The 13,154-nt window shown below is 45.8% G+C and overlaps 2 protein-coding genes across 15 annotated transcripts in view; one reads left to right on the plus strand and one right to left on the minus strand.

Annotated features, from left to right (window-relative positions):
* KPNB1 (karyopherin subunit beta 1) overlaps window positions 1-10,473 on the minus strand; it is a 34,735-nt gene extending 24,262 nt beyond the window's left edge. The window contains exons 1-5 of one of the 2 annotated variants that reach the window (XM_024235028.3): window positions 10,130-10,473; window positions 9,970-10,028; window positions 7,535-7,717; window positions 3,340-3,540; window positions 1,739-1,891 (exon numbers count right to left, since the gene is read on the minus strand). In XM_024235028.3, the coding sequence (XP_024090796.1) occupies window positions 1,739-1,891; window positions 3,340-3,540; window positions 7,535-7,717; window positions 9,970-10,028; window positions 10,130-10,169 (636 nt within the window). In that variant the 5' untranslated portion in view covers window positions 10,170-10,473. Of the gene's footprint in view, window positions 1-1,738; window positions 1,892-3,339; window positions 3,541-7,534; window positions 7,718-9,049; window positions 9,159-9,969; window positions 10,029-10,129 lie in introns of those variants that run through there. The other variant, XM_002834232.6, reaches the window with a different exon arrangement.
* Window positions 10,153-13,154, plus strand: part of LOC129054925 (uncharacterized) — a 45,596-nt gene continuing 42,594 nt past the window's right edge. For 4 of the 13 annotated variants that reach the window (XR_008519537.2, XM_054546295.2, XM_054546294.2 and 1 more), the window contains exon 1: window positions 10,683-11,014. Coding sequence is in view for 3 of the 13 variants with exons in the window: in XM_054546295.2 (XP_054402270.1) it covers window positions 10,683-11,014 (332 nt within the window). In the remaining 10 variants the exon portion in view is untranslated. Of the gene's footprint in view, window positions 11,923-13,154 lie in introns of all 13 variants that reach the window. The other 9 variants (XR_008519539.2, XR_008519541.2, XR_008519543.2 and 6 more) reach the window with 6 other exon arrangements.

Raw genomic sequence — 13,154 nt, forward strand, 5'->3', positions numbered from 1 at the left:
CCACAATAGCCAAAAGGTGGACGCAAACCAAATGGCCATGGATGGATGACTAGATAAGCAAAATGTGGCATATACATATAATGGAATATTAATCACCCTTAAAAAGCAAATTTTGACAAATGCTACCCCTTAGATGAATCTCGAGGACATCATACTAAGTAAAACAAACCAGTAGCAAAAAGACAAATATTATATGATTCCATTTACATAAGGTATTTCGTTAGAGTAGTAAAATACATAGAAACTGAAAGTAAAATGGTGGTTACCAGTGGCTGAGAAAGGGGGAAATGAGTTGTTGTTCAGTATGTACAGTTTCATTTTGCAAGATGAAAAAGTTCTGGAGATTGTTTCCACAGCAATGTGAATCTACTTAACTATACATTTAAAAATGATTTAAGACGGTAAATTTTATGTTATTCATTGCGTTTTCAGCCAAAATGTTTACATATATATTATACATACACATACATATACATATATACATATATATATATATTTTGGAGACAGAGTCTTGCACTGTTGCCCAGGCTGAAGTACAGTGGTGAAATCTTGAGCCTTGAACTCCCAGGCTCAAGTGATCCTCCCACCTCAGCTTCCCAAGTAGCTGGGATTACAGGCATGTGCCAGAACACCTGGCTATATATCCTGTTTCTTAAAAACACCTTCCTAAGGTGGTATGAAACAGACCAATTGCTATAATTTTTATTTATTTCATTTTTCATTCTTTTTTTTTCCATTATAAGCCCTGTAAACACAAGAGCTCACAAAACTGGTTAACAACTCAGTTGTTCTTCTCCACAGAAATCTTATTTTAGAGACAGGGTTTTGTTATGTTGTGCAAGCTAGCCTCAAACTCCTGGCTTCAAGTGATCCTCTTGCCTTGGTGGCCCAAAGTGTTGGGATTACTGGATGTGAGCCCCAGCACCCGGCCTCCACAAAATCTTTAGTACAAGGCAAAAGACTCACACAATCTTAAAAGAAACCAAAGTAAACCAAAGTATATAGTACATACCATAATTTCTTTCTTTCTTTCTTTCTTTTTTTTTTTTTTTGAGACAGTCTCGCTCTGTCACCCAGGCTGGAATACAGTGGTGCAATCTCGGCTCACTGCAATCTCTGCCACCCAGGTTCAAGTGATTCTCCTGCCTCAGCCTCCTGAGTAGCTGGGATTACAGGTGCACGCCACCACACCCGGCTGATTTTTTTGTATTTTTAGTAGAGACGGGGTTTCACCATGTTCGTCAGGCTGGTCTCAAACTCCTGACCTGATGATCCACCCGCCTCAGCCTCCCAAAGTGCTGGGATTACAAGCTTAAGCCACAGCGCCCAGCCTATTCCTTTCTTTTTTTTAAGGGACGATATCTGACTTTGTTGCCCAGGCTGGCCTTGAACAACTGGACTCAAGCAATCCTCCCGCCTCAGCCTCTGAAGTAGCTGGAGTACCAGTATGCACCACCACGCCCTATAATTTTAAAAAACCCAACAACATTCCACACTTTGGACTGCAAAAGGAAAAACCTAAGCTTAGAAACACTTTATTTCCAAAAGCATGATGAGAAACGGCAAACACTCTATGGGGATATCTCACACAATACGAACTCGACTAAACTGGAAACAAATACTTTTAAGTAGGTGGTACTTTCTAAATCATAAACTTAAGAAAACAAAACAAAAAACTTTCATTTAACTCTTTCATCCCTTACTGTCTGAATCTATACCTTATTGTCAAAAAACTTACCTCTTTATCAAAGTTTGCTTTGGTGAACTCCAATGAGTTCAGGAGTGCATTAGTAGCAGCTAGCTTCACATTATTACTAGGCTCTTCTTTCCTCATCCCCTGGATTATGGCAGTCAGAATCTCATTGGATTTATCTTGTAGCTGCTCTGGGTCCTGTAACAAGCAGAGAAGTGCAATGAATATACAGTCAGCCCTCTGCAGCCATGGGTTCCACATCTGTGGATTCAAGCAACTATGGATTGAAAATATTTAGAGGAAAAAAAATGGATGGTTGCATTTGTACTGCACCAAAAGGTGCATGTACACCTTTTTTTCTTTTCGTCATTCCCTTAATACAGTATACCAACTATTAATATAGCATTTACATTGAATTAAGTATTGTAAGTACTCTAGAGATGATTTAAGGTATATGGGAGGATGTGCATAGGTTATATGCAAATACTACACCACTTTATGTAACAGACTTGAACATCTGAGGATTTTGGTACCTGAGGAGGGTGCTGGAATCAATCCCCTCCAGAAGACTGCCATAAGGAGCTCACAACTAATCAGCAGTCCTTTTTCTGTTCTTAAGAGACAGGGTCTATATTGCCCAGACTAAAGTGCAGTGGCTATTCACAGGCACTACCACAGTGCACTGCACCCTCAAATTCCTGGGTTCAAGTGATCCTCCCACCTCAGCTTCCCAAGCAGCTGGGACTACAGGTGTAAGCTACTGTGCCTGGCTTAATCGGCAGTCCTTTTAACTGTAAAGTTCACTCAAGAAAGTATCATGACTTGGTGATCTTTCCCCACCCATTTCCATTTGGGAATAACACTGCAAACCACCTGCAAAATGTCTCATGGTACTGGCAGTCCAAAACTGAACAAAAGCAAGTCAAACTCATCAACCTCATCTTTGACTTCTTAGCATAATAACTCTGGGTATGAGGTAATATTAGCTTTCTTCCCCCCTTCTGTGCAAATGGAGATGGCAGTCTGTTGGTATTTTCCAGGCCATCTGTACTCTAAAGTAAAGCTTCAGGACATTTAAGGGCCAAGGCCAAGGATCGACACCTGGGCACATCTAGGGAGTCTAAGTCCGGGTCAAGTGCTGTGGGATCCTTTGCTTCATAAAGTCTATATATTAAAATACACACCAAGAGCAGTAACCTCATCAGGAACAACAGTGCTGGGAGGGCTACATCTAAAATACTGTATCTCCAGTGGCTAAACCAACTACATCAAATGTTGGCAAAACTTTCTGTAATGTAGTAAATGAAAATGCGCCACAACATTCATGGTACATTCAGGATCTTAAGAAAAAGGATTGGGTCAGGGATGCGCCAAATGAGAATATCCTCATTTTGTAAGTCTAGAATCTAAGACTCTTCAAACAGACTTCTGTTTTCAGTTTGCGATCCTCAGGTTTCTTTACTTTAGGGCATGATTAGCAATGTGAAGACAGAGGCCTAAGGGAAGTAAATCAGTCTCACTTTCAGAACACTGTGCAATTTAGCTTGGCTTTCTTCGTGATGCAATAAGGTAGTACTAATATCATTCATGTCACAGCTAGAGGCAATCAGAGGTATATAAACCAGATACATTAGGCAAGCACTTACTATATCTTGGCAAATATAACCGATGGCTTCTAATGTCGACTCCTTCATGTGCTCTGTGCTGTTGGGGTTTGTGACATTGGCCACCAGCTGAGGAATGAGTTCTGGCCACTGGTTTACTGGGATCTCTGCACAAGCAATACCAGCCACACACTGTGAGGCAGAACTAGGCCGGTAAGTTTCTGTGCCCAGTGTCTGCAAAACCTGCACCAAAAGACAAAAGATACAAATTTCTAACACTATTTGACCACATTTTGCCCACCACCATACTTATCTTAGTGTCTCTGAATTCTTTTTTTTTTTTCTTTCTTAAGACAGGGTCTCACTCTGTTGCCCGGACTGGAGTGCAGTGGCACGATCACAGCTCACTGTAGCCTCAATCTCTATGGTGCAATCTATCCTCCCCACCTCAGGCTCCTGAGTACCTGAACTACAGAGGTGGATATGCCGACACGCCCAGCTATCTTTTGTTGAGACAGGGCATCACCATATTGCCCAGGCTCAAAAAAAAAAAAAAAAAAAGGAAAATACAAGGCCTCAGTCAGTTGTCCAGGGTGGAGTGCAGTAGTAAAACGATAGTGCAGTGGCACAATACTGCAGCCTTGACCTCCCAGGCCTCCCCGAGTAGCTTAGACTACAGGCACATGCCATCACACCCAGCTAACTTTTTTGGATTTTTAGTAGAGATGGGGGTCTCCCTATGTTGCCCAGGCTGGTCTCAAATTCCTGGCCTCCCAAAGTGCTAGGATTACAGGTGTGAGCCACTGTGCCCAGGTAGCTGTCTCAGAATTCTTTTTTTTGAGACAAAGTCTCGCTCATGTCCCCCAGGCTGGAGCATGATGGCGTGATCTCAGCTCACTGCAACCTCCGCCTTCCAGGTTCAAGCGATTCTCCTGCCTTAGCTCCCCCCAGCAAGTAGCTGGGATTACAGGTGCCTGCCACCATGCCTGGCTAGTTTTTGTATTTTTAGTAGAGATGGGGTTTCACCATGTTGGCCAGGACAGTCTCGAACTCCTGACCTCAGGTGATCCACCCGCCTCGGCCTACCAAAGTACTGGGATGACAGGCGTGAGCCACCGTGCCTGGCCTCAGAATTCTCATCTATAATACGGAGAAGTAGAAAAGGCTGTCAGAAAAAGCTAGCTTCAGTAGCAACATCAGCATAATCAACACTGCCCTAGAACCTAGAAACAAAACCAGTCATCCCACCTCACTTCAAACTTCAACACGAGGTGGGAAACCAGAAGTTACAAGGGGAGGTAGCAGTAAATGGCAAAGGAGAGAGATGGGGACAAAACTCATCTTCCAGGCTCATTGTTGCTGTTATAAGGAAAGGATGTTCACAACCTCGTTTTGTGGACAGACATGGGCACTAGAATGAAGCTAGTTCTGGGGCATTCAGGTGGGTTTTATTCACAGTAGATCACTGTCTAATCTGATCCAAGGAGATCTCACTCATGAGATGTGGGCTGAAACAAAACTTTTTCCTTCTAAACACTGACAACCCAGCACTCTGGGTGACTTACATAGAAAGGCCTTGGTCAAGTAACATCACTAAATACAAAAACAAAGTTGTCAATGTTAATAACACCTATGAACTAATCTTTATATAACTTCCAATCTGAAAGGATTTGTTCTGTTTGCCCAAGAATCAAAGAACTGTTCTACCACTGACAGATACCAAAATCTAGCCAGATGTCAAAACAAGATCCACTTGTCATTAAACATGTCTCGCTTGACATGGTAACCATGCCACCACTTATGTAAAGAGTAAAGGCACAGGTATGATAAAAGATGAAGCCACAATTGACCTAGAGTTAATTATTACCGTGATCAGCTAATTCAGTCAATGAACTCACTTAGAATCACTAGTCCACTCAAAGGCAAACAGTTAACTGTTCTGGCATGAACACGGGACAAAGAATAGCTGCCAGATATTCAGGCCAGCTCTGCTGACTGGGTCGGATCACTTAGTATCCTGCTTTGCAGCTAGCACCAATAATGAACTCCCCCTTTCCTTCTTATATGGTATACCATCATCCCTGGCCCCCACTCCCATCAGCTCTACCCACCTGCAAACAGTTCTGATTGATGTTAAATGAAAGGCTTTGCTCTCGAGGACTAGCAGAGCTAGAATGGACAAAAACTGTTATGTCAAAGACATGAGGGAATGAGGGGGAAAAACAAGGTGAATTGTCCAAAATGTCAGGGGATGAATGGGTATTATTAACCCAAGTCCAGGGTGCCTTCACACCACACTACATGGTCTCCTAGTACGTATGTGGAGTGCACTGAATCCCATTCTACCTTTACCTTTCTCCTTTAGATTGCTTTCTGAAGACTCCATATTACTTGAGGTGATTTAGAAACTACGGATGTCCACCTCCTGAGTACTAAAAGTTTTCTGTTTAAACTAGAGGTAACCTTAATAGTAATATTCAATTATCAGAAAAGAGAAACTAGCTTTCAACTGTGCCCCAATATCCAGATTTCAAAAAAGATCACCAACAATGAAACTTAGTATTAATTATCGTTGTCCTATGAAAGGGAAAAAGGCCAAGGTAACTGTTAGCGTTTTTTTCATGCCCGAGGGCTTAACCATGCCTATACAAATTATCTAATTTTTATTTTTACTTTTTAAGAAATGGAGTGTCACTCTGTCACCCAGGCTGGAGTGCAATGCGCAATCTTGGCTCACCACAATCTCCGCCTCCCAGGTTCAAGCAATTCTCCTGCCTAAACCTCCAGAGTAGCTGGGACTACAGGTACCCACCACCACAGCCAGCTAATTTTTGTATTTTTAGTAGAGACAGGGTTTCACCATGTTGGCCAGGCTGGTCTCGAACTCCTGACCTCAGGTAATCCACCCACTTCGGCCTCTCAAAATGCTGGGATGACAGGCATGAGCCACTGTGCCCAGCCATTATTGTCTAATTTTTTTTAAAAGGTTGGTGTTAAGAGTGATGTGCCAAAAAATAAGCCATTTACAATTCCAATTACATCTTATCCCATTTACTAGTGTGTAAATTAAGGAAGATGAGAAACTGAATGAGCACTATCAGTATCGAGATTTCCAGTGATAGAATATACTTCCATTTATGTCACTTAGCTGAGAGAGAAGGAATTAAAACGCTGTTATTACACAAGCAGACTCAACATGAATAGAAACAGCTCTACATACTCCAAAAAGATTTGAACCAAGTTGGATTTAATAACCTGGCTCCTTATCATGGGTATGCAAGATTGGTGACAAAAGGAGGTACACAACCAGATAGAGAAGTTATTGCCTTACAGGACACTACTTTACCTAATGCTGATATCTAGAACAAGGAAATAGCAAGTATGATGTGCATAACCATGTCCTGCACAAGTACATATGTAGGAATTCCCCACTAGTTTCCAATCAGTTACCAAGGACAAAATGATGACTGCACAGATATTTAACTCACTCCTCTTTGTGCCTTACCCATGTAAGACAGATCACTAAAGAACTTAATTTAAAAACAACAGCCAGGCGAGGTGGCTCACGCCTGTAATCCCAGCACTTTGGGAAGCCAAGGCAGGCAGATCACCTGAGGTCAGGAGTTCAAGACCAGCCTGGCCAACACGGTGAAACCCTGTCTCTACTGAAAGTACAAAAATTAGCTGGGCATGGTGGTGGGTGCCTGTAATCCCAGCAACTTGGGAGGCTAAGGCAGAGAACTGCTTGAACCCGGGAGGCAGAGGCTGTCGTGAGCCGAGATCATGCCATTGCACTCCAGCCTGGGTAACAGAGCAAGACTGGTTCCAAAAAAAAAAAAAAATTCCCTGAGCTGTACTCCAGAAGTACCGAATCGGAATTTCTGGAGAGCTTGGAAATACGTATTAACAAATTCCCTAATTTTTATACAAATGTAGCACCAATTTGTACACTACTCCCATCTGCCAAACAGATTTTACAAATTATGGCACATAATTAAAGTTTCCCAAACTGCTGCAGCCTACCTCAGTCATCTAAAAAGAATTCCAATCCATCAATGGGAATGGACAAGCTGTGTTGAGAAAGATTTAAGACAAAGACAATTTTTATCTTTAGGTAAAGTTCAGGTCCCAGAAACCTATCACACTGTTAGCTCTATCCCACGCAAATAGCAAAAGATCTGAGAAAGCGATTTCTTGTTCTCTGGGCAATATAACCAAACAGATAAGCGTTACTCACATAGTTCTTGACTTCTCGTCGAGCATTAGCATCAATAGCAAGCCACCTCTGCTGATATTGTGCCTTGATATCTGGATCTTTAGATGTCAAAGAGTTCTTGATTTGTAGACCAGCTGCAACTCTGGCAACCTGACTGTTTCCTGGATTTGCCAGCACTCTGGACAGTTCCACAAGGAAAGTGGGCTGTTAAGGGAAGATAAATTTGTAAATAAAAATATCTTTTTATTTCCACAACAGAGGATAATTTATAGAGCACTGAATCACCAGAGGGGCGGCGAGGGGGGGAACTAATGTCTAATTTGTTTTTTAATATATCATAAGCATCTCAGGAAACCACAAAACATTTACTTCACTGACTTCTATAAAAATGTTACTTAGTATAACAGGAAGTCTTCCACTTTTCTCATGGAGCCTAGCACTTAATGAGGAATTACAGATTTCCCTATCAAGATCATTCTTAGTGCCCAAATTGTCGTGTTAGACCCCCGAATTGCAAGGTTTCAGAGTATGGTAGTAGTAGTCAGTCTTCTATGTATACTGAGGTGTCCCAAGAACTTTTAATAATGTCTGGTACTCAATGTTTGTTGAATGAATGGCTGTTATGATGGGGGGTAGAAAATAAAACCGTTTATCTAAATTTCAAAAACCTTGGCCCCAAAAGAATGATCCAACTTTCCATCTCATGGCAGCAGCAGGGTAGTTTTTCAACCCATGGAAGGAGGTGATCTTTTATGAGAGGGGAAAATACAGGTAAGCCTAAAACAAACTTAGGAGCCTCATCCTCCGTTTTATTTGTGAGCACTCAACAAAAAGGAAACAATGAAAAAAGCGGATTTATAAGGAAAAGTAATAAGATATTTAGAAATAGAGAAAAAGTGAAAGAAAAAATCTTCAGGCAAGCTGTTCAAGCAAAATAACTTTGTATCTAATGATCAACAATTACTTGCTTCTATACATTTGGACTTTAGTTGAGGAATACAGTGCATTCCTGAAAAGCATGTTCTTTTGTAACCTTTTATAATCCACAGACCTCAAAAACTACTCCCTTTGTTTAAAAATTTAGCACACACACCCCTCTCTCCACCAAAAAAAAACCGTGCCCAAACAGCAAAGTTAGCAGGAAAAGCCAAAAGCAGACACATTTTTCTTACTGCTAACAAGTTCCGTAATCACAGCAGAAGATAATTCTTAAAAGTTTTATTAATTATGTACCACTAAAAAATGTTAAGAATGTTAGGAATAAGATAAAAACCTTCTTGCAAAATTTGCAAAAGCAGAAACAGGAATAATACCCTAAATGGAATTATCAGCCTATACTAGTGGAAAAACCTCTTCTAGGAAAGGATAAACAGGTTAGTTGTAAAAATTGGCACATATAAAGAACAACAACAAAAAATCATTCAAAAGCAGTCTGTATAAAATAAGCCTTGTCACTTTGTTGATGTTGACATTTTGTCTACATAACACAAAGGAACACATATGGTTACAGTGTTATTCAGACTTAATTCCTATTACCTTTCTCAAAGATGTCAAGCATCATCCAATCCTTCCCTCTGACCCCATCCCCCAACAGGAGATGGACACCAAAGAGAAACTTAACTGGCATCTAGGCTGTTTCAACCAATCCATCCCACATTTTTATACAAAGGACCAGTCTCTAGCGGACTTAGCTTCATTTTCTCCGGACCCCTTAAATTTTAAAATATGAAAAACGAGGAACTTTCCCCTGTGATTTCATCAGCAAACAGGCCCCATCTCAAAGATGAGCCTCAGTCTGTTTTCTGGGTACAGATCCCTAGTGATTAGGTCCCTATTCATCCAGGTCAGAAGAAAAAAAAAAGAAAGAAAGAAAAAAAAAGAAAAAACCCCAAGAGAGGAATAACCGGGCAGAAGAGGGAAAAATATTAGTGGAAATGGGTTAAGAGGCAGTCGGGTGCCAGGCCTGGCCATGAGCACAGACCAAGGTAGCTAGGAAAGGGCAGAGCTCTAGGAAATAGGTGGGGAGAGCCACAGGGGCCATGGGACAGGAAGGAGAAGCCGGCCGGGGTCAGACAGGGCGGGCGGCCGGGCCCAGAGCTTCCACATGGCCCCTAGGCCCGACTCCCCCACCCCCACCCCTGCTGAACACGCAGCGCCGCGCAACCTAACTTCCCTTCCCTCCCTCTTTCTCCCTCCCGCTGCACCGCCGCCCTCAGGCCGCGCAACGATTGGGCGGCAGGCAGCTCGGCGCGCCGCGCCATTGGCCGGTCGCGGGGCACGGGGCGGGACACACCCACCGGCTTCCCGATGGCGGGGTTAGGTTGGACCGGGTTGGGGGGAGGGGGACGGGATGGGGCGGGGTAGGTTGCCGAGGCCTGGGCCTCCGGGAGGGCGGGAAGGCCCCGCACGCAGGGGATGGGGACGCGGCGGGATGGGCGCGGCGGGGTAGCACGCACCAGGTTCTCCACGGCCGCACGCTCCAGGAACTTCTGCGCCGCTTCCAGCTCCAGCCGATCTAGGGGGAGTAAAGTGGGAGACGGAGCGGGATCAGAGGGGCCGGGCCTCCCCTCCCCCACCCCAATCACCTCAGCCCGACCCCCGGCTCTTGCGTCCTACCGGGAGACACGGTCTTCTCGAGGATGGTGATCAGCTCCATGGCGGAGGTGGCGGCGGCGGCGACTCCTCCTAAGACGACGGCCCGGCCTTTCGGGCGGCGGCTCGAACTGGGGATGGGGGTTGGGGGTCGGGTGGGAAGGGAGGGTGGGGTGGGGGGCGGGGGTCACCACAAGCCCATTCACCGGCTCTGTCTGGGTAGTCGCTCCAGCTCCCCTTCCTCTCCTCTTCCCTTACTTCCTCCCTCCAAATGGGCTGCTGGCGGCGGGGGAGGGACCCCGGGGGCAGCTCAGAGCGCGCTGGTGCTCGGGAGGCGGAGGGAGAAAGAAGGAAGGGAGGCTGTGAGTGAGAGGCGGCGCGCAGGGAGGGAGCGAGGGAGGAAGGCGGAGGGATATTCGGGCCGGACCTCTCCGCGGAGGCGCCGCGCTCCACGGCGATTGGCCGCTGTCCTGGCCATGCGGAATCCCCAATTGGCCAGGCCCTCAGCGTCGAAGGGCCGTCTCGCGCCCATTCGCCTGCTGGTTTCAAGGCCCGGGTTGGCTGGGCGGGCAGCGGAATGGAGCGCGCGGATTGGCCGAGGGGAGGGAGATTGGGATGGGGCAGGAGAGAGCCTGTCGTTGATTGGGTGGGCTTGGTAAAGGCCTTGAGCTCAGACCGGCTGAGCGCTGGGAGGAGGGTGGACCGAAGGCACGACTCGGAGCCTTCGCGATTGGCTGGGATAGTAGGCGTTGATAGGATAGGGTGCCCGGGAGAACTAAGGAGAGGAGTTCGGGGTCGGGGCGCGGGAAGGCGGGAGGCGCCCGGCTACCCTAGGAACCTGGCGCGGGGCACGATGGGACGCCCCCGGGAAGAGGCGGAGCTGGGTTCGAGCGCTGGGGCTGCGGTTGGGTAAGCGCCGTCGCTCCGAGGGGCGTGTTGAGCGAGGCTTTCGCGGGCCTGAGCTGGGTGGCGGGGGGACCGTTGAAGTCCTGCGCCGCGCCCACAGGAAGCTGTTTTAATGGCTAGGTCGGCTTGGTACCCTGCTTTCGGCTGGGACGGATGCGTAAGGCCATGTGGCTCCACTTCCAATGTGTAGATATGGAAACTGAAGCCCAGAGAGGGTATGGAACTTGTCCAAGGTCACACAGCTGGTTAGTGGCTTGATAAGCTCAAGCTCTCCTGACTGCCCTTGTCCCTACAAGCAGCTTCCTCTCCAAGGAGTCCCCTAGGCCTGCTTGTATGGGGCTTGAGACCTGTGCTGTGATAAATCTGACTTGCTTAAGGGTGAGCTAAGGGATTCCTCCTCTTAGACCCCCCATCCATAGCTACCAGGTACTTGACAGAATGGAAATGTTTCACCCTCCAAAAGTACCCTGTAAAGGCCCAACCTCGAACCAGAAAGAATGTGTGTACAGGCATAAAGGATTGTGGTTCTTAACCTGTTTCAGTTCTCAACCCCGGAAGAAACTCATGAATGCCTTTTCTTAGCAAAATGCATATAAAGAAAATGTGGGCCAGGCGCTGTGGCTCACGCCTGTAATCCCAGCACTTTGGGAGGCCGAGGGGGGCGGATGACGAGTCAAGACATCCAGACCATCGTGTCCAACATGGTGAAACCCCGTCTCTACTAAAATACAAAAAATTAGTCCGGTGTGGTGGCGCGTACCTGTAGTCCCAGCTATTCCTGAGGCTGAGGCAGGAGAATCGCTTGAACCCTGGAGGCAGAGGTTTCAGTGAGCCGATATCGCGCCACTGCAGTCCAGCCTGGCGACAGAGCGAGATTCCGTCTCAAAGAAAAGAAAAAAAATGTGCATACGGTATATTGACTTCCTTTGACATTAGTAAGTGGGCTCCAGGTTAAGAATTTCCTAGGCTGGGAGCAGTGGCTCAGGCCTGTAATCCCAGGACTTTGGGAGGATCGCTTGAGCCTAGGAGTTCAAGACTAACCTGGACAACTTAGCGAGATCCTGTCCCTTTTAAAAAATGAAGATTTTTAAAATGATAAAGAAAAAGCGTAATAATAGGGCCGGGTGCGGTGGCTCATGCCTGTAATCCCAGCACTTTGGGAGGCCGAGGCGGGCGGATCACTTGAGGTCAGGAGTTCAAGACCAGTCTGGCCAACATGGTGAAACCCTGTCTCTACTAAAAATACAAAAAAAAAAAAAAAAAAAAAAACTAGCCGAGCGTGGTGGCGCACGCCTATAATCTCAGCTCCTCGGGAGGCTGAGACAGAATCTCTTGAACCTGGGAGGCAGAGGTTGCAGTGAGCCAAGACTTCACCACTGCACTCCAGCCTGGGCGACAGAGTAAGACTCTCAAAAAAAAGAAAAAATAAATGATAACAAAGAATTTCTTGAATTGTTTCATTTTCACAGTAACGATGTAGGGGTAATTGGATGTAGCTGGTTCATACAGCTTTTTACCATATGACTTGAGCTTGTGAGGTAATTGCCCTGCACTAGCCACACTGGGAAAACCTAGGAGGAAATCTGACTTTGCTGAAGGGTTTCACAAAGAATTAGGAAGGCTTGGCCAACTCTTTGTTAAAAGAGGAAGAAATGGTCTTTCTCTGCTAGAGATATCTTTGCAGTTTTGAAGCTAGAAATGTAGGGACACCATTCCTCACACCATACTGTGACTAGTGGATTTCCCATGGCTTAGCAGTTCCCTAACCCCAGCCTTTTGCTTCATCTGTTAACTGTGGAAGAACTGCCCTGTGTGTGTAACTTTGTTATAAATCAGTGAAGACTGGGCCAGGGTGTGGTGGGTCACGCCTGTAATCCCAGCACTTTGGTAGGCTGAGGTGGGCGGATCAACTGAGGTCAGGAGTTAGAGACCAGCTTGGCCAACACAGTGAAACCCTGTCTCTACTAAAATACAAAATTAGCCAGGTGTGATAGTGGGCACCTGCAATCAATCCCAGCTACTCAGTAGGCTGAGGCAGGAGAATTGCTTGAACCCGTGAGGCAGAGGTTGTAGTGAGCCAAGATTGCACCACTGCACTCCAGCCTGGGTGACAGAGCAAGACTCTATCTCAAAAAAAACTGAC

The sequence above is a fragment of the Pongo abelii genome, chromosome 19 (assembly GCF_028885655.2).
Source record: "Pongo abelii isolate AG06213 chromosome 19, NHGRI_mPonAbe1-v2.0_pri, whole genome shotgun sequence".
In the NCBI taxonomy this organism is placed as follows: Eukaryota; Metazoa; Chordata; class Mammalia; order Primates; family Hominidae; genus Pongo; species Pongo abelii.